This window comes from Eleutherodactylus coqui, chromosome 10 (genome assembly GCF_035609145.1).
Source record: "Eleutherodactylus coqui strain aEleCoq1 chromosome 10, aEleCoq1.hap1, whole genome shotgun sequence".
NCBI classification, from domain to species: domain Eukaryota; kingdom Metazoa; phylum Chordata; class Amphibia; order Anura; family Eleutherodactylidae; genus Eleutherodactylus; species Eleutherodactylus coqui.
Genome location: NC_089846.1, coordinates 99,832,380 through 99,856,150, shown reverse-complemented (window position 1 = coordinate 99,856,150; position 23,771 = coordinate 99,832,380). Strand labels below are relative to the sequence as shown.

General features: G+C 47.6%; 1 protein-coding gene across 1 annotated transcript in view; it reads right to left on the bottom strand.

Annotated features, from left to right (window-relative positions):
* LOC136579796 (uncharacterized) overlaps positions 1 to 23,771 on the bottom strand; it is a 54,953-nt gene that overhangs the window by 11,086 nt on the left and 20,096 nt on the right. Inside the window, exons 2-3 of the mRNA XM_066579853.1 lie at positions 7,813 to 8,190; positions 5,616 to 5,729 (exon numbers count right to left, since the gene is read on the bottom strand). Of these exons, the coding sequence (XP_066435950.1) occupies positions 5,616 to 5,729; positions 7,813 to 8,190 (492 nt within the window). The remainder of the gene's footprint in view (positions 1 to 5,615; positions 5,730 to 7,812; positions 8,191 to 23,771) is intronic.

Below are 23,771 nucleotides of genomic sequence, written 5' to 3'. Positions count from 1 at the left end.
AATGAAAATGGAAAAAAAAAAAGTCAGCGTCATTAAGTGGTTAAAAGGCAATTTCAAATCTCATAGTCACTGAGGAATTTGGGAGTACAAATTTATAACGACTTTTGACACTGTCAAGACTGGAATGAACATCGGAAAAGACTTCTTGCATCAGTGGAGTATATGAGAAGTCTGGAGCAGAGATAACACGCTGGCCTGGTGACCCCTTAACATCAATTTAGAGACTAAAAAACTTTCACACTCCCTACCAGTGGACTAAAACTGGGAGAACCCATTTAAAGGGGTTCTGACATGAATAATTTTTTTATGCTTTACCAGCCATTGTTCCCTGGTCTGCCTAATGGACACAGGGATCCCACTATTTAATGGCTGTTAAAACATAAAAACATGATACTTACCTTGTCTCCTGTTGTTGTTGACATTCGGGGGGTCATCTCCCGGCAGGCGCTGTTCTTCTGCTTCTTCCTCCACGAGCCGCGCCGCTCCGGGATCGTGTGCATGCGCAGTGGAGAGGTGCCCTCTGGCAGGAGTCAGGACGGGCCGCGTCTCCACTGCGCACGCGCAGAATCTCGGAGTTCAGTCAGGACGGATGGGCCGCCCACAGCAAGCACTGCTTGTGACATGCTTGCTGTGGGCGGCCCGTCCGTTCACCTCGGAAGTGACTGACGGACGGAGCTGAGCAGGAAGCAGTCATTTTGACCGCTCCTGCTCTGCTTCTACAAGCCACAGAAGAAGATGCCAGACGGAGGGGACATGCCTGGCGATCGGTCCTGGCCAGGCAAGGTGAGTAAAAAATTTTTTTTTAGTGTCAGAACCCCTTTAAGGAGCAGCTAGACAGGCCAGTACCTGTTCTAACTGGGGACACAGAAAGCTGCTCTGTTGGAGTTATATTCTGAGAGGAAGGTTGCTGAGAATATTGTTTTGTAGGTGGTAGAGAGGAAATCTACTTGTATTGGTTGGTGCCAGACAGATAAGGCTGCTTATTTTCTGTTTTACTTTATTTTGCAGCTGAGTTAATAAAACTGTCTGAGAGTCAGTTTTTAACCCCTTAAGGCCCCTTTTTTCCTCGTTTTTTTCTTCCCGTTTTCAAAGACTCACAACTTTTTTATTTATCCATCAACATAGTTGCCTGTGGGCTTGTTTTTGTGGAACAAGTTCTATCTTTTTAATGGTACTATGTAATGTACCATATCATGTACTGAAAAACTTTAAAAAGTATTCTAAGTAAAGTGAAATGGAAAAAAAAAGCGCAATTCCACCATCTCTTGGGGGGCTTGTTTTTACGACGTAGCAAAAATGACATGATAACTTTATTCTTTGGGTCTGTATGATTACTACGATACCAAAAATTTATATTCTGCCGCCATAAATGTTATTTTTTTCCATCAAAATAGTTGTGTGAAGGCTCGTTTTTTGTGGGATGTTCTTTAGTTACTATTGGTATAATTTTGGAATACATATATTTTTGTTCACTTATTCTTGCACTTTTTTGGTCACCTCGTCTTCAAGAAAAAAATGTAATTGTGGCGTTTGTGCATTTTTTTTCTGACAACATTCACCATGAGGGATAGATAATGCGTTACTTTGATAGATTGGACTTTTATGAACACAGCGATACCAAATATGTTTTTGGTTGTTTTTATTATAAATATGGGAAAAGGGTGTTTTGTTTTTTCTTTAGCTTTTCTTGCTTTTGATTTTTGTTTAATAATTAACAAAACATTTTTAAAGCTGATTTTAATATTTTTCTTTTTACTTCCCATAGGGGACTTAGGGCTCATGTCCACGGGCAAAATGTGATTTAAAATCCGCAGCGGATCTCCCGCGCGCGGATCCGCACCCCATAGGGATGCATTGACCACCCGCGGGTACATAAATACCCGCGGATCGTCAATAAAAGGCATTTAAAAAAAAATGGAGCATGAAAAAATCTGGACCATGCTCCATTTTCATGCGGGTCTCCCGCGGGGACGGCTCCCGCGGGCTTCTATTGAAGCCTATGGAAGCCGTCCGGATCCGCGGGAGACCTAAAATAGGAATTAAAAGCATTTACTCACCCGCAGCGGGCCGCGAAGCTCTGCTCTTCCTCACGGCCGCATCTCCCTTGCTTCGGCTCGGCGGATGTGCCCGGCGCATGCGCGCGGCACGTCGACGACGTGCCGGCGACGTGCCGCCGGCGTCAGGAATTCATCCGCCGGCCGAAAATGAAGATCCGGCCGTGAGGAACAGCTGACCTTCGCCGCCCGCTACGGAAAGGTAAATGCTTTTAAATTTCTATTTTCGGCGCTCATGTCCGCGGGGCAGGAGGGACCCGCTGCAGATTCTCCATGTAGAATCTGCAACGGATCTGATTTTCCCCGTGGACATGAGGCCTTAAACTTGTATTAAGTATTTCATAACCCCTTAGTGACCAAGCCTGTTTGCACCTTAATGACCAGGCCAAATTTTGCAAATCTGACATGTGTCACTTTAACATGGAAAAACACCAGAAACGTTTTGCATATCCAAGCGATTCTAACATTGTTTTTTCGCCACATGTTGTACTTCATTTAGGCGGAAAAAAAAAACGATAGAATTTGTGTTTATTTATTAAAAGCGCCAAAATTGGGAAAATTTTGAAAAAATCATCATTTTTTCACATTTCCAACTGCAATATCTCAAATATGTGCAAACATAATATAGACATTTTTGCTAAGATATATATTTCCATCCGTTTACTTTATTTTGGGCGCATATTGGAAAAACTTTCGTTTTTTTTAACCATTTAGGAGACGTACAAATTTAACATTACTTTTCAGCATTTTGAGGAACACTTTGTTTTCCTACACCAAGCCAAGATTGGAAAGGCTCATAGGAGTCAAAATGATAGATACCCCCACAAGTGACCCCATTTTAAAAACTACACCCCTTAACGTATTCACTGAATATTCATTTTCAGGAGTCAATGCAATTTAGAAGAGAAAAACTAAAATTTCATATTTTTGCAAATATGTTATTTCAAAGACAGGACTTTTTTCTATAATACACATGAAAATGAGGATTTGCACCCCAGAATGGATACCCCTGTTTGTCCCGTGCTCAGAAACATACCCATTGTGGCCTTAGTATTACGTCTGTATGCACAATGGGGCCCAAAATGAAAGGAGCAACCGGTGACTTTCGGAACAGAAATTTTGCTTGAAGGAGATTTAGGCCCTATTGCACACTTGTAGAGCCATTGAGTGACCAAAACGATAGAGAACCCCCACAAGTGACCCCATTTTGAAAAGTAGACCCCTTAACGAATTTATCTAAGGGTACGATGCCTTTTTTGACTTCTTGATTTTTGAATGAATCTAAGTCGAGCAGAAGGAAAAAAATTACGATTTTCTTTTTTTTGGTAATTCTGTCATTTTTTTGGGGGTATTTCGTGACCTCAGCGGCGGGGATGGGGTGTAAAAAGTGGCGCGGTGAGGCTTTTGTAATCTTGCTGCGGTGCAGCGGTCTCAAATAGAAGGCGCTCAACAAGCTGCTCCTGGAACTACATGAAGACGAGCGTTCCCGGGGCTTCTTGTAAATTACGGATTACAGGTAGCGATCTAAATAATGCCAGGCTCTCACGGCTGTATGCAGAATCCGCTTACGGAGGCCTGCAGCGGATTCCAGCTGTGACCCTGCGTACGGCCACGTAATGTACTACGCATAACTGCCTATTCACACAGGCGGTCATGCGCAGTACACCGTTTTTTGTTTATATTTCCCGCGCTGTCGCTTAGAGATGACCCGGGTTCCCCGCAGCCCGTTCACAATGTGTTTGCATATGGGCTGCAAGTATATCCGCGGTCATAGAGCACAATAGGCTCTAGGTCGCGGATATCTGCTGTAAAATATAACATGCTGTGTTCTGTGAGTGGATTACGCAATTCCGATCCGCTAATTGGGGGGAATTGTGTAATCCAATGCATGCGATTGATCTGTGGATTACCGCTGATCAAGCGCATGCAGAACCCATAATTCCTCTCCGGTCATGCGTAACCGGCCTAATGTTATATCGTTAATTTATCACGTGACCGGGGACCGCTCAACGAGGCCACCGGTCACTGCTCCAAGCACTCAGCGACCGTTGGTCGCTGGGAGCAAGGAGATTTGAAATTTCCTGGGCTCCTGCGAATGTGTCCGGCATTTTGCCAGCGGGCGCATGCGCAGCAGCTGGAAGGGTCCATGGAGGATAATCGCATCTGGATTCAAATGCGGAAGCCTCCGAGAAGATGTTTCATCTCCTCTCACCGATCGCATCGGTGAGGGGAGATGAAACTTCCACTTTTTAAAGAACTTTTACGTGATTGCCATTATGCATTGGATAACGGCGATCACGTGACCAGTAACCGCATACCGCGGCTCCCCGTGACATCTCCAGGCTCTTGGCTACCTTTGGTAGCCAGCAGCAGGGAGATTTTAAATTTCTTGGGCAATCTTTTACTTTTGCGCATGCATCCGCCATCATGCTGACGGGTGCATGCGCAGAAGCTGGGGTAAGGTCCACGGATCAACATCCCACCAGGGAACAAATCCGGGACCTTGGGTATGTAATTTCATCCCCCCTTAAGGGGAGATGAAACTTTAACTTTTTAAAGTTTTTTTAACTTTTAACTTTTTTTTTTACTTTTTAACTTTATATGATCACCGTTATCCGATGGATAACGGTGATCATATGACTGGAAACCGCATACAGCGGTCCCCAGTCATATCTCCCTGCACTCGGCTATCTGTGACAGCCGGGTGCAGGGAGATTTTGAATTTGCCGGGCTCGCCGGCCTTCTGCGCATGCGCGCCACATCGGCGCATGCGCAGAAGCCAGCGGATGGTCCCGACACCGGCCGGAGGACACGGAGGAAGGGGGGTGAGTATTTTCACCTTCCCTCATGGTTCCGATCCATGAGGGGAGGTGAAGCTTTTCTTTTTTTAACTTTTTTCTCCACTTTTCCGCGATCGCCGTTATCCATTGTATAACGGCGATCGCGGTACCGGGGACCGCTCACCGCGGTTCCCGCTGACATCTCCTGCCTCCCGGCTACCTAGAGGAGGTGGGAGCCAGTAGATTGTAAAATTCCCGGGCCGCCAGGCCTTCTGCGCATGTGGCTGACGTAATGCCGCCTGGCGCGCATGCGCAGAACACCAGCTTCGGGACCCGGAGGACCAGGAGAGCGGGGAGCAGTGCGGCGGACCTCGGTGAGTAATTTCAGCTGCCCTGATGATTCAGGGCAGCTGAATCTTTAACTTTTTTCAAACTTTTATTTACTTTTTTGCGATCGGCACTATCCATTGGATAGCGCTGATCGCATTGCCGGGGGACGGGGTCCCCGCAGCCCAGGATGACAGCTCCATGCTGTCGGCTACCTGCGGACACTGACAGCATGGAGCTGTCACGTCCATAGCCCGAGGGGCTTTATTCTCTGCAGGAGACGTGTTTTTACGTCCTCAGAGAATAAAGCCCACTTCGGGAGGACGTAAAAACACTATGGGCTGGTCGTTAAGGGGATAATATCGCAATCTGCAATGGCAATCCTGGGGACTTTCAGAAGGCTCCCATGCATTATTGTCCCAAGCTGTTTCCTTATGGGCACATTCATACTAACCTCGGGGGCGGTACCTCATGACCACAGCAATCAGGATTAATATGATGCATGCTTCAGCCCCCACAACAGCATACAGAATATACAATTTCGGCAAACTTCCCTGATCTTTTTGACCTAAAAAACATAAAATAGAAATGACAGATAAATGCTGAGAATTCTTATAGGGACTTTCCTCTGTAATAAGGCATATATCAAAGTTTTATTTAGTAGACTGACGTGAAAGTAAGTACACCCCGGGTAATGATTATCTCTTGTCTTTTAACATATGAGGACATATCAACATTTTATCTTCATTCAAACAGTATACAAACATAAGGCCTGTGCCGCAAATATGCAGAAAATAGAACAAATTATTGTCAATTGCTTTGATCACATGCATCTATTTAGCGTGCACAATTCAGTCGCGAAAAAAAAATACAGTACACGCACGCTCTATTTTCCTGCGCATTTAGGCCTTAGTCAGACGGGCATTTTTTCGCGCGATTAGCGGATCGCATGACGGATGCGCATCCGCAAATCACGTGACCGGTGCCCGAAAATCGCCCGAAAATCTGCTCCTAGCCGCGTTTCATTAGAAACGGGCCGGAGCTGTCCAGCGCCTTGCATTCAATGGAGCCTGCAATACAGCGGTGAGCCAATCAGGGGGCAGGTCTGACTCACACCCCCTTCACACCCACTGCAGGCCGGCCGCGCGGAACTCCGGCTGCCGGGAGCAGGTGAGTATGTATATTTTTTTTATTTTAACACTTTTCTGGATGAATTGCAGGGAAGGGCTTATATATTTAAGCCCTTCCCGACAATTCATGCCGCGCACGCCGGCAGCCCATTGCTTTCAATGGAGCTAGCTGTATTGCTGGCTCCATTGAATTCAATGGGCAAACATCGTTCTTCTCTGCCACAGCTGTTACTGCTGTGGCAGAGAAGAATGATTTGTCTTCTATATGTTCTCAATGGGGTCGGCGCTGCTGCCGCCGGCCCCATTGAGCGCATATAGAGAAGAGAACAGGAATTGCAGATCGCAGATAGGTGCGATCTGCGATTTCTGTTCTATAATTTATCGGACGAGCGCATAAAAAGCGCTCATGTGTCCGATACCATTGCAAAGCAATGGTTTTAAAAAATCGCCGGACGCATGCGCAAATCGTGCAAAAAAATGTCCGTCTGACTAAGGCCTTACTCATGAAAAGAACACAAATTGAACTCATTAAACTAATTGGCCATTTCAATGACTAAAAGTAATACTGCAAGCTTTTTTGCGTGCACAAAAAATACAGTAAAAACTGCACTTGCGAGCACAAATACGCAACTCTCATTCAGCAAAGACGCAATGCAAATATGCTTGTGTGACACAGGCCTATGGGCGATGTTATTGAACAAGCAAAATAAAGCTGACCACAGGGGGGCCAGAAATAGAGACCCTTTAATACAACCTCCCATCGACACGATTAATGACCCTTTTAAGAGTGGACAAGATCAATGTACATACATATAAAACTGGCCCACGGCAAATCTAGCAGGATGAAATAGACCCTCTCCAACATAAGGAAAATGTGAATTTCGTGTAAAAGACTTCTTTCCAGTAAGAGCAGTTAAGTGAGAGCCTTACATGCATTCTTGAAGGAAAATAACACACAGGTTCTATAAATGCGTACAAAATGATTACTTGAAGTTTGGTGCAACTTGTTGGCACCACTTGGGATCAGGAGTGATTTTTTTCCACCCTTCCTCTTATCTGTCATGTCTCCTTAAGGAGCGCACCCAAAAGGTGTGTATAGACACCTAAAGGGTGAGGGGGTCAGGGGATGGTATAGTCCCTCCCCAAGGAGAGCACCCAGAAGGGGTGTGGGGACACCTAAAAGATGAGTAAGGAGACTTATAAGGCCATGCTAGGCCCCCCCTAGGTTTCTCCACACTATTTGGGTGCTCTCCTTAAGGAGACACGACACCCCTCCTCACCAACGTCGCAGGCCTCTCATGAGCTAAGCCAGAACCCTACTGCAAGTTTGTGCTTTTGTTTTTTTTAACATACAAAAATCACAAAGTGTGGGGAAGCCCAGAGGAATGCTGCCATCCAATATGTGGTGCCGCAGAGGTATTTTTCCATATTTCTTATTTGCTAGAATTCTAAGGCACGGGCATACTTACAATGCAATGAACGTTACAATAAAAAAGGACTTATGGTATTAGTATAAAATACCTGCAGGGCATGATCTTGGAGCGACCTCCAGTCTTGTTCCATTACCAGTTCCTTTCTTGCCTCCACCTAACATTACATGGCAGCAGAACCTTCCTGAGTCGTTCTCTGTCAGGTTGATGATAGTGAGTGTAGCCTTGATCTCATAGGTCGGTACTTGTGGGCTCTGTGGTGCCTGGACAGGGTCTGTGGTGAAGAGTTTTACCCTATATTGGAAATATGGTAGATCTGTGAGTGATGTAGTAAGATTGCACCCTAGGGTCCACTCCACGGAGTACACGGGATACAGAGCCATAGATGAACAGGAGATGTTCACCGACCCTCCAGATTCTGCTTTGACCATTTCTTGTTGAGTCACCACCAACTGGTTTTGGTCATTTCCTGTAAAAAAAATAAATAAAAAAAATAAGATCATGAAACATTATCTGCTGCAAAGTCAAGTTTATGTGCCTGTCAGACATGGGCTAAAATACCATCTACTGTAAATGATAGATTATAGGACACTGCAGTATATAAGCCCATTAGTGCAGGCAGAGTATATACTGTTTATAGCACTCAGGGGCATAATTATAGGGGTGCACAGAGGTAGAAGTCACACACAGGCCTTGATGTTTGAAGTAGATCGAGGCCCCATTACAGGCTTTGTATTGCGGCTCAGGAGGCTTAAGTTATTCCTCGGACAGAACTCCATGAAGGCTAATCATTATTAGTTTTTATGATATATTCTAGTAATTATTGGGACCAGAACATCCACATTCAGATCAATGGAACCGATCGCTGTGTTACAACAAAAATGTTTTTTTTTTTCTGGAAAAAATGTATTTCTTACAGAATTTTGAGTGCGGATTCAAAATTTGTAGTAGAATAAAGAAGCGTAGATATAATTGCAATTAACCCCTAGGTCTAGGTCTCAACACTCCGCGGCGGAGGATCGCTACTTCCCCGGAATGATGGGAGGCGGTTTTGATACAAAAACACCTTACATCCACAGGGAAATGGTATGATGGCAAGTGCGATATTAAAGGGGTTGTCTCACGCCAAAACGGGTTTTTTTTTTATTCAATAGGCCCCCCGTTCGGCGCGAGACAAACCCAAGGGATGGGTTTAAAAAAAAAAAAAAAGTTTATTACTTATCCGAATCCCCGCGCTGCGGCGACTTCTTGCTTCCTTTACCAAGATGGCCGCCGGGATCTTCACCCATGATGCACCGCGGGTCTTCTCCCATGGTGCACCGTGGGCTCTGTGCAGTCCATTGCCGATTCCAGCCTCCTGATTGGCTGGAATTGGCACACGTGACGGGGCGGAGCTACGAGGACCAGCTCTCCGGCACGAGCGGCCCCATCCACCAGGGAGAAGACCGGACTGCGCAAGCGCGTCTAAAAACGCCAGAAGACAGCGAATTTAGACGGCACCATGGCGACGGGGACGCTAGCAACGGAGCAGGTAAGTGAATAACTTCTGTATGGCTCATAATTAATGCACGATGTATATTACAAAGTGCATTAATATGGCCATACAGAAGTGCTGAACCCCACTTGATTTCACGAGACAACCCCTTTAAGCCATGTTTCATGCCCCAATATAGCACTTGTCCGTGTGAAATTAGCCTTAAGGACGCGGCCCTTTTTTCCACTTTTAATAAATTATAAGTTTTTCTTTTAATCCCTCAACATAGCTATCTTAGGGTTTTTTTTGTGTGGCACAAGTTGTATATTTTTCAATGGTACTATTCAATGTACCATAGAATGTACTGAAAAACCTTTTTAAAACTCTAAGGATTTTTACCCACTAGCAAAAGCACAAACTTGCAATTTTCGTGCGATGCGATTTTAACATTAGAAAGTTCCATTGAAAAAAACGCAGCTATATCATAGCGTTTAAAAAAAAAACCCACTAGTGGGTAGAAGCCCTAAGGGGAGTGAAATGGAAAAAAACACCCAAGTATTGCCTTCTTTTGGGGGAAGGAAGGTGGTGGTGTTCCTGCGGTGTATACACTACAACAAAAATGACAGGACAACTTTCCTCCATGAGTCAGTACAATAACTATGATACCAAAATTTAAATATATATATATTTTTTTGCCAAACTACATTTAAAATCTAAAATATCTTTGGAAAAAAAATATAAATATTTTCTGCCACCATCTTCTGACAAATGTAGTTGTGCTACGGCTCATGTTTTGCAAGATGTCCTGTAGTTTCTATTGGTACCATTTTGGAGTACATATGGCTTTTAGATCTATTATTTTTCTTGAACATAGGGTGACCAAAAAGCATAATTTTGTCGTTTTTTTTTTTCTGACTTTGTTCACCCTGTGGGATAAATAATATAAATAATGCGGTACTCGATAATCAAACTTGCGATGGTTTGATCGCTTCTGCAGTATGATGTAGCACTAGAGATGAGCGAGCGTACTCATCCGAGCTTGATACTTGTTCGAGTATTAGCGTGTTCGAGATGCTCGTTACTCGAGACGAGCACCACGCAATGCTCGACTCCATTACATTTCGTTCACTGAGAAATTTGCGCGCTTTTCTGGCCAATAGAAACACAGGGAAGGCATTACAACTTCCTCCTGTGACATTCCAGCCCTATCCCACCCCTCTGCAGTGAGTGGCTGGGGAGATCAGATGACACCCGAATATTTAAATCTGCCCCGCCAACGGCTCGCCACAGATGCATGCTGACAGAGATGAGGGAAAGTGCTGTCTTGCTGTAGCTGCTATAGGGAGAGTGTTAGGTGTTATATTCGTCTTCAAGAACCCCAACGGTCCTTCTTAGGGACACATCTGACCGTGTGCAGTACTGTTGAGGCTGCTTTTAGCAGTGTTGCACAATTTTATTTTTTTTTGTATATCGGGCGTGCAGACCATAGCGTCCTCAGTCTGCAGTCATTTTACAGGGTATAGGGGCAGTACTGGTGAGGCAGGGAAAGAGGTATACTGGCTATATAGGCAGTGGGCTTTTTCCCAAAAAGTGTAAAAATATACTATATTTGGCCTGCCTGTGACTGTCTTCAGTTTACTGCGTGTCTGCTGGGGGTAGTAGTCGCTGATTAATACCCAGCCTTGCGCATAATTGTTTCCTGGCTCTGCTGTGCGTTCCGTACGCGAAGTCAGCCTCCAACAGGGAAATCGAAATACAGTGTATATCAGAGGCAGTGGGCTTTTTCCCAAAAAGTTTAAAAATATACTATATTTGGCCTGCCTGTCACTGTCTTCAGTTTACTGCATCTCTGCTGGGTGGAGTAGTCGGTGATTAATACCCAGCCTTGCGCATAATTGTTTCCTGGCTCTGCTGTGCGTTCCGTACGCAAAGTCAGCCTCCAACAGGGAAATCGAAATACAGTGTATATCAGAGGCAGTGGGCTTTTTCCCAAAAAGTTTAAAAATATACTATATTTGGCCTGCCTGTCACTGTCTTCAGTTTACTGCATCTCTGCTGGGTGGAGTAGTCGGTGATTAATACCCAGCCTTGCGCATAATTGTTTCCTGGCTCTGCTGTGCGTTCCGTACGCGAAGTCAGCCTCCAACAGGGAAATCGAAATACAGTGTATATCAGAGGCAGTGGGCTTTTTCCCAAAAAGTTTAAAAATATACTATATTTGGTCTGCCTGTCACTGTCTTCAGTTTACTGAGTGTCTGCTGGGGGGAGTAGTCGGTGATTAATACCCAGGCTTGCGCATAATTGTTTCCTGGCTCTGCTGTGTGTTCCGTACGCGAAGTCAGCCTCCAACAGGGAAATCGAAATACAGTGTATATCAGAGGCAGTGGGCTTTTTCCCAAAAAGTTTAAAAATATACTATATTTGGCCTGCCTATCACTGTCTTCAGTTTACTGAGTGTCTGCTGGGGGGAGTAGTCGGTGATTAATACCCAGGCTTGCGCATAATTGTTTCCTGGCTCTGCTGTGCGTTCCGTACGCGAAGTCAGCCTCCAACAGGGAAATCGAAATACAGTGTATATCAGAGGCAGTGGGCTTTTTCCCAAAAAGTTTAAAAATATACTATATTTGGCCTGCCTATCACTGTCTTCAGTTTACTGAGTGTCTGCTGGGGGGAGTAGTCGGTGATTAATACCCAGGCTTGCGCATAATTGTTTCCTGGCTCTGCTGTGCGTTCCGTACGCGAAGTCAGCCTCCAACAGGGAAATCGAAATACAGTGTATATCAGAGGCAGTGGGCTTTTTCCCAAAAAGTTTAAAAATATACTATATTTGGCCTGCCTATCACTGTCTTCAGTTTACTGAGTGTCTGCTGGGGGGAGTAGTCGGTGATTAATACCCAGGCTTGCGCATAATTGTTTCCTGGCTCTGCTGTGTGTTCCGTACGCGAAGTCAGCCTCCAACAGGGAAATCGAAATACAGTGTATATCAGAGGCAGTGGGCTTTTTCCCAAAAAGTTTAAAAATATACTATATTTGGCCTGCCTATCACTGTCTTCAGTTTACTGAGTGTCTGCTGGGGGGAGTAGTCGGTGATTAATACCCAGGCTTGCGCATAATTGTTTCCTGGCTCTGCTGTGCGTTCCGTACGCGAAGTCAGCCTCCAACAGGGAAATCGAAATACAGTGTATATCAGAGGCAGTGGGCTTTTTCCCAAAAAGTTTAAAAATATACTATATTTGGCCTGCCTATCACTGTCTTCAGTTTACTGAGTGTCTGCTGGGGGGAGTAGTCGGTGATTAATACCCAGCCTTGCGCATAATTGTTTCCTGGCTCTGCTGTGCGTTCCGTACGCGAAGTCAGCCTCCAACAGGGAAATCGAAATACAGTGTATATCAGAGGCAGTGGGCTTTTTCCCAAAAAGTTTAAAAATATACTATATTTGGTCTGCCTGTCACTGTCTTCAGTTTACTGAGTGTCTGCTGGGGGGAGTAGTCGGTGATTAATACCCAGGCTTGCGCATAATTGTTTCCTGGCTCTGCTGTGTGTTCCGTACGCGAAGTCAGCCTCCAACAGGGAAATCGAAATACAGTGTATATCAGAGGCAGTGGGCTTTTTCCCAAAAAGTTTAAAAATATATTATATTTGGCCTGCCTATCACTGTCTTCAGTTTACTGAGTGTCTGCTGGGGGGAGTAGTCGGTGATTAATACCCAGGCTTGCGCATAATTGTTTCCTGGCTCTGCTGTGCCTTCCGTACGCGAAGTCAGCCTCCAACAGGGAAATCGAAATACAGTGTATATCAGAGGCAGTGGGCTTTTTCCCAAAAAGTTTAAAAATATACTATATTTGGCCTGCCTGTCACGGTCTTCAGTTTACTGCGTCTCTGCTGGGGGGAGTAGTCGGTGATTAATACCCAGCCTTGCGCATAATTGTTTCCTGGCTCTGCTGTGCGTTCCGTACGCGAAGTCAGCCTCCAACAGGGAAATCGAAATACAGTGTATATCAGAGGCAGTGGGCTTTTTCCCAAAAAGTTTAAAAATATACTATATTTGGCCTGCCTGTCACTGTCTTCAGTTTACTGCGTCTCTGCTGGGGGGAGTAGTCGGTGATTAATACCCAGCCTTGCGCATAATTGTTTCCTGGCTCTGCTGTGCTTTCCGTACGCGAAGTCAGCCTCCAACCACAGGCCAATGAGAGGCACATTTAATTACAGCGTTCTGTTTCTGCTAATCTCGTAATACACCATGATGAGGGGTAGGGGTAGGCCTAGAGGACGTGGACGGGGGCGAGGACGCGGAGGCCCAAGTCAGGGTGTGGGCACAGGCCGAACTCCTGATCCAGGTGTATCACAGCCGAATGCTGCGGGATTAGGAGAGAGGCAAGTTTCTGGGGTCCCCAGATTCATCTCACAATTAATGGGTCCACGCAGTAGACCTTTATTAGAAACTGAGCAGTGTGAGCAGGTCCTGTCGTGGATGGCAGAAAGTGCATCCAGCAATCTATCGACCACCCAGTCTTCGACGCCGTCCACAGCTGCAACTCTGAATCCTCTGGCTGCTGCTCCTCCTTCCTCCCAGCCTCCTCACTCCATGAAAATGACACATTCTGAGGAGCAGGCAGACTCCCAGGAACTGTTCTCAGGCCCCTGCCGAGATTGGGCAGCAATGGTTCCTCTCCCAGGAGTTTGTCGTGATTGATGCCCAACCTTTTGAAAGTTCTCTGGGTCCGGAAGATGAGGCTGGGGACTTCCGGCAATTGTCTCAAGAGCTTTCAGTGGGTGAGGAGGACGATCAGTGAGGTAGTAGTAAGGGCAGTAAGTCAGAGGGAGGAGCGCACAGAGGATTTGGAGGAAGAGCAGCTGGACGATGGGGTGACTGACCCCACCTGGTTTGCTAAGCCTACTGAGGACAGGTCTTCAGAGGGGGAGGCAAGTGCAGCAGCAGGGCAGGTTGGAAGAGGCAGTGCGGTGGCCAGGGGTAGAGGCAGGACCAGACCGAATAATCCACCAACTGTTTCCTTAAAGCGCCCCCTCGCGCCATGCCACCCTGCAGAGGCCGAGGTGCTCAAAGGTGTGGCAGTTTTTCACTGAGAGTGCAGACGACCGATGAACTGTGGTGTGCAAGGTTTGTCGCGCGAAGATCAGCCGGGGAGCCACCACCACCAGCCTCACCACCACCAGCATACGCAGGCATATGATGGCCAAGCACCCCACAAGGTGGGACGAAGGCCGTTCACCGCCTCCGGTTTGCACCACTGCCTCTCCCCCTGTGCCCCAACCTGCCACTGAGATCCAACCCCCCTCACCGGACACCCACACGCTCACCTCCGCTGTCCTCAGCCCCATCCAGCAATGTCTCTCAGCGCTCCGTCCAGCCGTCGCTAGCGCAACTGTTTGAGTGCAAGCGCAAGTACGCCGCCACGCACCCGCACGCTCAAGCGTTAAACGTGCACATAGCCAAATTGATCAGCCGGGAGATGCTGCCGTATAGGCTTGTGGAAACGGAGGCTCTCAAAAACATGATGGCGGCGGCGGCCCCGCGCTACTCGGTTCCCAGTCGCCACTACTTTTCCCGATGTGCCGTCCCAGCCCTGCACGACCACGTCTCCGGCAACATTGTACGCGCCCTCACCAACGCAGTTACTGGCAAGGTCCACTTAACAACGGACACGTGGACAAGCACAGGCGGGCAGGGCCACTATATCTCCCTGACGGCACATTGGGTGAATTTAGTGGAGGCTGGGACAGAGTCAGAGCCTGGGACCGCTCACGTCCTACCCACCCCCAGAATTGCGGGCCCCAGCTTGGTGCTGGTATCTGCGGCGGTGTATGCTTCCTCCACTAAACCACCCTCCTCCTCCTCCTCCTACGCAACCTCTGTCTTGCAATCAAGATGTGTCAGCAGCACGTTGCCAGCAGTCGGTGTCACGTGGCGTAGAAGCACAGCGGTGGGCAAGCGTCAGCAGGCCGTGCTGAAACTACTCAGCTTAGGAGAGAAGAGGCACATGGCCCACGAACTGCTGCAGGGTCTGACAGAGCAGACCGACCGCTGGCTTGCGCCGCTGAGCCTCCAACCGGGCATGGTCGTGTGTGACAACGGCCGTAACCTGGTGGCGGCTCTGCAGCTCGGCAGCCTCGCGCATGTGCCATGCCTGGCCCACGTCTTTAATTTGGTGGTTCAGCGCTTTCTGAAAAGCTACCCACGCTTGTCAGACCTGCTCGGAAAGGTGCGCCGGCTCAGCGCACATTTCCGCAAGTCCAACACGGACGCTGCCACACTGCGGACCCTGCAACATCGGTTTAATCTGCCAGTGCACCGACTGCTGTGCAACGTGCCCACACGGTGGAACTCTATGCTCCACATGTTGGCCAGGCTCTATGAGCAGCGTAGAGCTATAGTGGAATACCAACTCCAACATGGGCGCGCGTAGTGGGAGTCAGCCTCCTCAATTCTTTACAGAAGAGTGGGCCTGGTTGGCAGACATCTGCCAGGTCCTTGGAAACTTTGAGGAGTCTACCCAGATGGTGAGCAGCGATGCTGCAATCATTAGCATCACCATTCCTCTGCTATGCCTGTTGAGAAGTTCCCTGCAAAGCATAAAGGCAGATGCTTTGCGCTCGGAAATGGAGGCGGGGGAAGACAGTATGTTGCTGGATAGTCAGAGCACCCTCATGTCTATATCTCAGCGCGTTGAGGAGGAGGGGGAGGAGCATGAGGAGGAGGGGGAAGAGACAGCCGGGCCCACTGCTGAGGGTACCCATGCTGCTTGCCTGTCATCCTTTCAGCGTGTATGGCCTGAGGAGGAGGAGGAGGATCCTGAAAGTGATCTTCCTAGTGAGGACAGCCATGTGTTCTGTACAGGTAACCTGGCACATGGCTGACTTCATGTTAGGATGCCTTTCTCGTGACCCTCGCGTTACATGCATTCTTGCCACTACGGATTACTGGGTGTACACACTGCTCGACCCACGGTATAAGGAGAACCTTTCCACTCTCATACCCGAAGAGGAAAGGGGTTTGAGAGTGATGCTATACCACAGGACCCTGGCGGACAAACTGATGGTAAAATTCCCATCCGACAGCGCTAGTGGCAGAAGGCGCAGTTCCGAGGGCCAGGTAGCAGGGGAGGAGCAGAGATCAGGCAACATGTACAGCACAGGCAGGGGAACACTCTCCAAGGCCTTTGACAGCTTTATGGCTCCCCAGCAAGACTGTGTCACCGCTCCCCAGTCAAGGCTGAGTCGGCGGGAGCACTGTAAAAGGATGGTGAGGGAGTACGTAGCCGATCGCACGACCGTCCTCCGTGACGCCTCTGCTCCCTACAACTACTGGGTGTCGAAGCTGGACACGTGGCCTGAACTCGCGCTGTATGCCCTGGAGGTGCTTGCTTGTCCTGCGGCTAGCATCTTGTCAGAGAGGGTGTTTAGTGCGGCTGGGGGAATCATCACGGATAAGCGTACCCGCCTGTCAACTGACAGTGCCGACAGGCTTACACTCATCAAGATGAACAAAGCCTGGATTTCCCCAGACTTCACTTCTCCACCAGCGGACAGCCGCGGTACCTAAACAATACGTAGGCTGCACCCGCGGATGGAAGCATCGTTCTCTATCACCATCCAAAACGGGGACCTTTTAGCTTCATCAATCTGTGTATTATATTCCTCCTCCTCCTCCTGCTCCTCCTCCTGAAACCTCACGTAATCACGCCGAACGGGCAATTTTTCTTAGGCCCACAAGGCTGAGTCATATTACTTTTGTAAACAATGTTTATACGTTTCAATTCTCATTAAAGCGTTGAAACTTGCACCTGAACCAATTTTTATTTTAACTGGGCTGCCTCCAGGCCTAGTTATAAATTAAGCCACAGTAACCAAAGCGATTAATGGGTTTCACCTGCCCTCTTGGTTGGACATGGGCAATTTTTCTGAGGTACATTTGTACTGTTGGTACACCAATTTTTTTGGGCCCTCGCCTACAGTGTAATCCTAGTAATTTTTATGGGCTTCGCCTGCACTCATGGTACAGCAAGATGTGTGGGGTTGGCCTACACTTTTGCTACATAAATGTAACTGGGGCCTTGTCTATACTGCAACTGCTGAAATGTGAAAGAGACTGGTATCTCCCTAAACTGCTGCAACGGGAATGTTACTGGGGCCTGTCTTGACTGCTACTACTACTGAAATGGAACTAAGACTGCGCTCCCCCTATACTGCTGCTTCGGAATTGTTACTGGGGCCTGTCTTGAGTGCTACTATTACTGAAATGGAACTAAGACTGTGCTCCCCCTATACTGCTGCTTCGGAATTGTTACTGGGGCCGGTCTGGACTGCTACTACCGGTACTACTGAAATGGAACTAATACTGTGCTCCCCCTATAATGCTGCTAGTGATATGTTACTGGAGCCAGTCCCTAATGCTACCGCTGAAATGTTACTAATTCTGGGCTCTGCCTATACCGCTGCTAATGCTATGTCACTGGGGTGTGGAAACGGAGGCTTCCCAAAGACATGATGGTGGCGAGGCCATTTCCCACCAACGCGATTACTGTTAAGGTGCATATAACCATGGACACGTGGAGAGGACACGTAGTGCCTCAAAAATATCCCCCTCCTCCTCCAACAATGAAAACATTCTTGGCAAATACCTTTGCATTGGTCCGTCTGGTGGCAGTCCAAGAATTTCACCTTTAACGACACAACAAGAGAGCCCCCCCCCCCACCATCCCCCCACCACCGCCCACTTAATCCTGGCCACATTCCGAAAACCAACTAAATAAAACCGCGCTACTAGGTCCGCAGTCGCCACCACTTTTCCACCAACGCGGTTACTGTTAAGGTACATATTACCAGTCTGAATGGGGCATGCACTGTGGGCCGAAGCCCACCTGTATTGTATCTGACGTTAGCTCTGCTGTCCAGGGCACTGCAATGGGATACATTTATGTACCGCCGGTGGGTTCCAGGGAGCCACCCATGCTTTGGGTCCACACGGACTTCACATTAGGGATTTGTACCTGCCTGTGTCTATGTATTAAAAACCCTGGTCAGACTGGGGCATGCAGTGTGGGCCGAAGCCCACCTGCATTTAATCGGACGTTATCTCAGCTGTGCTGGGCAATGCAATGGGAGTTATTTATGTAACGCCGGTGGCTTCCTGGGACCCACCCATGCTGTCGGTCCACACGAAGTTGTACCTGCCTGTGTCTACTTATAAAGAACCCCGGTCGGACTGGGGCATGCAGTGTGGGCCAAAGCCCAGCTGTATTTAATCTGACATTAGCTCTACTATCCGGGGCACTGCATTGGGACAAACTACAGGATCAATACAGCGCTAATGAGACGTGCACAGCTACGCTAGCATAGGAGTCCGCTGTAGGCACGCGATTGCTGAGGGTTTGTGCAGAGGCCTATGTCCTGGGTGCAGTGAAAGTCTGCTTCCAGCCTAGGATTGCTGAATCTGTGGGCCGAGGCCTATGTCGTGGGTGCGGTGCAAGTCTGCCATGTTTGGCCGCTCAGATCAATTTTTGGTTCATGTCTTGGGTTTCCTAGGACCCACCTATGCTGTTGGTGCAAACTTAGTTCCCATTGCGGTGTTTGACCTGTCTGGCACAAAGGCACTGACTGACTTGGGTAGGGCGCAGAGCGTAGACGGCTTTCCCCTTGCAGTGTGGATTGAGCTATGAGACACCCTGACAGAATGAATACTGTGTGGCACATGGATTCCCCATTGCTATGCCCACGTTTACAGCTCCTGACGGAGGTGGCACAGGATTGGAGTTCTCATTGCTTCTGTACAGCATTGTGGGCTATCGCCCCGCCCCTTTTAAAGTGGGTCGCTGCCTGGCCCTGCCAACCCTCTGCAGTGTGTGCCTCCGGTTCTTCCTCATGGCAGACGCACTTATAAATAGACATGAGGGTGGTGTGGCTATGAGGCCAGCGTGTGGCATGAGGGCAGCTGAAGGCTGCGCAGGGACACTTTGGTCTGCGCTGTGCACACTGGGTCATGCGGGGGGGGGGGGGGGGGGGTTGGGCAGCATGTTACCCAGGAGAAGTGGCAGCGGAGTGTCATGCAGGCAGTGATTGTGCTTTGTTGGAGGTAGTGTGGTTCTTAGCTAAGGTATGCCTTGCTAATGAGGGTTTTTCAGAAGTAAAAATTGTTGGGAGGGGGGGGCCCACTCTTGCCGCTATTGTGGCTTAATAGTGGGACCTGGGAACTTGAGATGCAGCCCAACATGTAGCCCCTCGCCTGCCCTATCCGTTTCTGTGTCGTTCCCATCACTTTCTTGAATTTCCCAGATTTTCACAAATGAAAACCTTAGCGAGCATCGGCGATATACAAAAATGCTCGAGTCGCCCATTGACTTCAATGGGTTCGTTACTCGAAACGAACCCTCGAGCTTCGCGGAAAGTTCGACTCGAGTAACGAGCACCCGAGCATTTTGGTGCTCGCTCATCTCTATGTAGTACCATAGTATTTATTACATTAGACTGCAATCTGACAGTCATGGCTTGATAGGCAATCTACAATGGCAGCCCTGGGATCTGTCAGAAGGCCTGCAGCTGCCATGGCAAATGAACAGCACTGTTCAAGCTCATTGTGGGGGAGGGTTCCCCAACATTGATCAAGGCATTTAAATGCTGCTGTCAGAATTGGTGGTGGCATTTAAAGGGTTAACAGCTATGATCAATGGCTCAGCTGATTGAAGCTGTTGCAGCTGGGTATCAACTGTAAGAGACAGCCAGCACCTGCATTGTACGGAGCAGGATCAACACCCAATCCCCTTCAAACAAATCCCTCAACCACCATGACATAACTGTACATCCTGGAGCGTTAAAGGGTTAAATATTTTTCAGAAATGTAAACAGTAAATCCTGAATAGGGTAACATACAGTTATAAGCAGGACATAAGATTATCAAGAGGCAGATGTATATCAACAAAGAACCTCCATAGTGATATAAAGATATGGGAAGCTATATGTAGTGTTAGCAGAAGTCCCTTATTTCCACCAGTGTTCACCCCTGGAACATTCTATCAGTAATCAGCCGGCATCATCAGTATCCACTTTCCTTCATACCGGTTCCCAGTCGCACGTATGTCCTGGTGAAATCTTTCACCGTGCTCCTCTGATAAGTCACTGCATCTCTCTGGGAGGTAGTAGTAGAAAGTTGTGATAACTGAGGCCCCATATGGTTTTAATGGTCAATATGCTATAACAAAATGGTACAATATGGAATACCCTACTTTCTTATGATGTTTTTAGTTTTATTATCTTGCCTGACAGACAATTTTGGTTGCCGTATTTAGATTTATCACCCTGAATGTAGGGAAGAACACAGATTTTTTTTTACACATGAAAATACACCCCTGTAACAGTGTTTTAGTATCTTATAAAGCACACCTGTCATAGAACCTTGCTTTTTGAAAACAAAGGAAGAGATTCCCGAACACCATAGAACAGATGATCTAAAATGTGCTCGACCTGTTCAAAAAGAAGATCTGCAGCAGCTGAGGCACATAACTATATAATACAGGCAGCAGTGCCTAAAGAATGTGAGGGATCATTACCTGTTAGTCAATCAGAGGTTGGGAATGAAAAAAAAAATTCTTTCGGAGCCTACGTCGATCTAGATAGACTTGCTCTTGGCCTGAGAAGGTGGGATAGACACAGTGCGTGTCACCCAAGGGCCCACATACATCCGGAGCTCGCCACGATACAGTCTGCCCTATATTTATGTGTAAGGCTGAACTCACACGCTGGAGAGATGCTGAACCCAGTACAATCTCTTCCTACAGATCTCGGCATATTAAAGCTCTGAAGGATCCAACTGCAGGACCTGTAAAGTCATAATGATAATACCTATAGACTGCAAAGGAGAGAGTTGGAGGACACGAGTAGAAATGGAGTATAAATTAGAGAAGAAACCACTTTTAATTAATAACGTTTTAATACAAATATGGAGGGACATGGAGTTGGCAATCGTATAACAAGACCCTGACCTCTTATCTCTGGGTTGGCATCAGTAACTGGCTTGAAGGTTCATTTTTAGAGATGAGCGAACGTACTCGTCCGAGCTTGATGCTCGGGCGAATATTAGGGTGTTCGGGATGCTCGTTACTCTTAACGAGCACCACGCGGTGTTCGGGTTACTTTCACTTTCATCTCTGAGACGTTAGCGCGCTTTTCTGGCCAATTGAAAGTCAGGGAAGGCATTACAACTTCCCCCTGTGACGTTCAAGCCCTATACCACCCCCCTGCTGTGAGTGGCTGGCGAGATCAGATGTCACCCGAGTATAAAAATCGGCCCCTCCCGCGGCTCGCCTCAGATGCGTTGTGAGTTAGCTGAGGGAAAGTGCTGTTGTGTTGGAGCTGCTGTAGGGAGAGTGTTAGGAGTGAGTGTAGGCTTCAAGAACCCCAACGGTCCTTCTTAGGGCCACATCTATCCATGTGCAGTAGTGTGGGGGCTGCTGTTAGCAGTGTTGCACAATTTTTTTTTTTTCAAAATCGGCTGTGCAGAGCATTGCGCCCTGCAGTAATACTACAGGGACAGAAGTGGTGGTTAGGCAGGGAGAGTGTTAGGAGTGAGTGTAGGCTTCAAGAACCCCAACGGTCCTTCTTAGGGCCACATTTAACCGTGTGCAGTACTGTGCAGGCTGCTGTTAGCAGTGTTGCATTTTTTTTTTTTCAAAATCGGCTGTGCAGAGCATTGCGCCCTGCAGTAATACTACAGGGACAGAATTGTGTAGGCAGGGCCAGAAGACATATATTATTGATTGAATATAGTCAGTGGGCCTTTTCTTTAGGCTGGGCAGGGACAGTTTGGTGTGCGCTGTGGACACTGGGTCGTGGGGGGGGGGGATTTGGCAGCATGTAACCCAGGAGAAGTGGCAGCGGAGTGTCATGCAGGCAGTGATTGTGCTTTGTTGGAGGTAGTGTGGTGCTTAGCTAAGGTATGCCATGCTAATGAGGGCTTTTCAGAAGTAAAAGTTGTTGGGGGGGGCACCCACTCTTGCCGCTATTGTGGCTTAATAGTGGGACCTGTGAACTTGAGATGCAGCCCAACATGTAGCCCCTCGCCTGCCCTATCCGTTGCTGTGTCGTTCCCATCACTTTCTTGAATTGCCCAGATTTTCACACATGAAAACCTTAGCGAGCATCGGCGAAATACAAAAATGCTCGGGTCGCCCATTGACTTCAATGGGGTTCGTTACTCGAAACGAACCCTCGAGCATCGCGAAAAGTTCGTCCCGAGTAACGAGCACCCGAGCATTTTGGTGCTCGCTCATCTCTATTCATTTTCAGACTGGAACTCGAGGTCATATGTAATACAGAAGCAAAACCTGCTGCTAATGCAAGACCTGTGGAAAAGGAGGGTCCACAAGATCTTCCCCAAGGCTAGTATAAACCCAGGCAGCCCCCTCTCTCTGACATCTTATGAAATAGGTCTTAGGGTCATGCAGTCCTTCAGCGAGGGGCAGACAGTATAGTCCTTGCACAAACAAATCAAGATAACCAAAGTAATCTGATGGTACAACAGTATATATCTGAACGTAGATTGCAGAAACCCTTGACTGTCAACTGATGGAGTAAAAAGGGCTAGTTTAAAGCTAATACAACCTCTATAAAGCTCAGTCAATTCCTATACATATCTCCCCTTTGAAAAAACCATTAGCTCTTTACACATGTGGGCCTTATATCTACTTACCTGCATTCCATCCCCTACGCCAGGCATGCGTCCTCCCATCTCAGTTCAGGTCAGGGAACTAGCAGCCATAATAGCTTTCATCTTCATGGGTGAAGTCTTCCTGCCACGTTCTCTACAGTATATAGGTCCTACTGTCACAGTTTATGTGCCCTATAGTCACTGAGACAGGGATTGGTGTAATTTAATTTCCAGCAGACCTCATTAAGAGTAGATAGTAGTGTCAGACTAAAATGATTGCAATCATGCTGCTTTGCTACTGATTTTGGGTGTTAGTCACATTCTTCAGTGCATGTGTAGTGGCCGAAAGTTTGGGGTTCCCCTCCAGCACTTTAGAATGCAGGTTCTATGTATGTCTTGTGTCATTGTTATGAGTGTTGTATGAGTTGGTATTATGTGTATTAACATCTGGCATGAGAGGGTAATGGCTGGTTTAGACACAACAATTATCACTCAAAAAATCTTTTGAGCGATAATCGTTGTGTGCTTTTTTTTACAGCGCAAGGTGATCACTCAAATGTTAAGCGATCACCTTGTGCTCCGAGCGGAGGATGCAGAAGACAAGCGGGGTGGCCCCGTTGTCTTCTGCATCCAGCTGTTTTATGAATGGAGCACCTGGCTGTTATACAGCCCAGCGCTCCGAGCAGAAGATGCAGAAGACAAGCAGGGTGGCCCTGCTTGTCTTCTGCATCCAACTGTTCTTTGCTCGGAGCGCCCGGCTGTTATACAGCCCAGCGCTCCGAGCAGGGTATGAAGAACGTAGCTGGACAGCTGTGTTCTTCATACCCATCTGTCTTCAAGGAGCAGGATACAGCTGAAACAACAGTATCAGCTGTATCCCACTGTGAATTACTGATAATTGAGCTTTGATCTGTCAGCA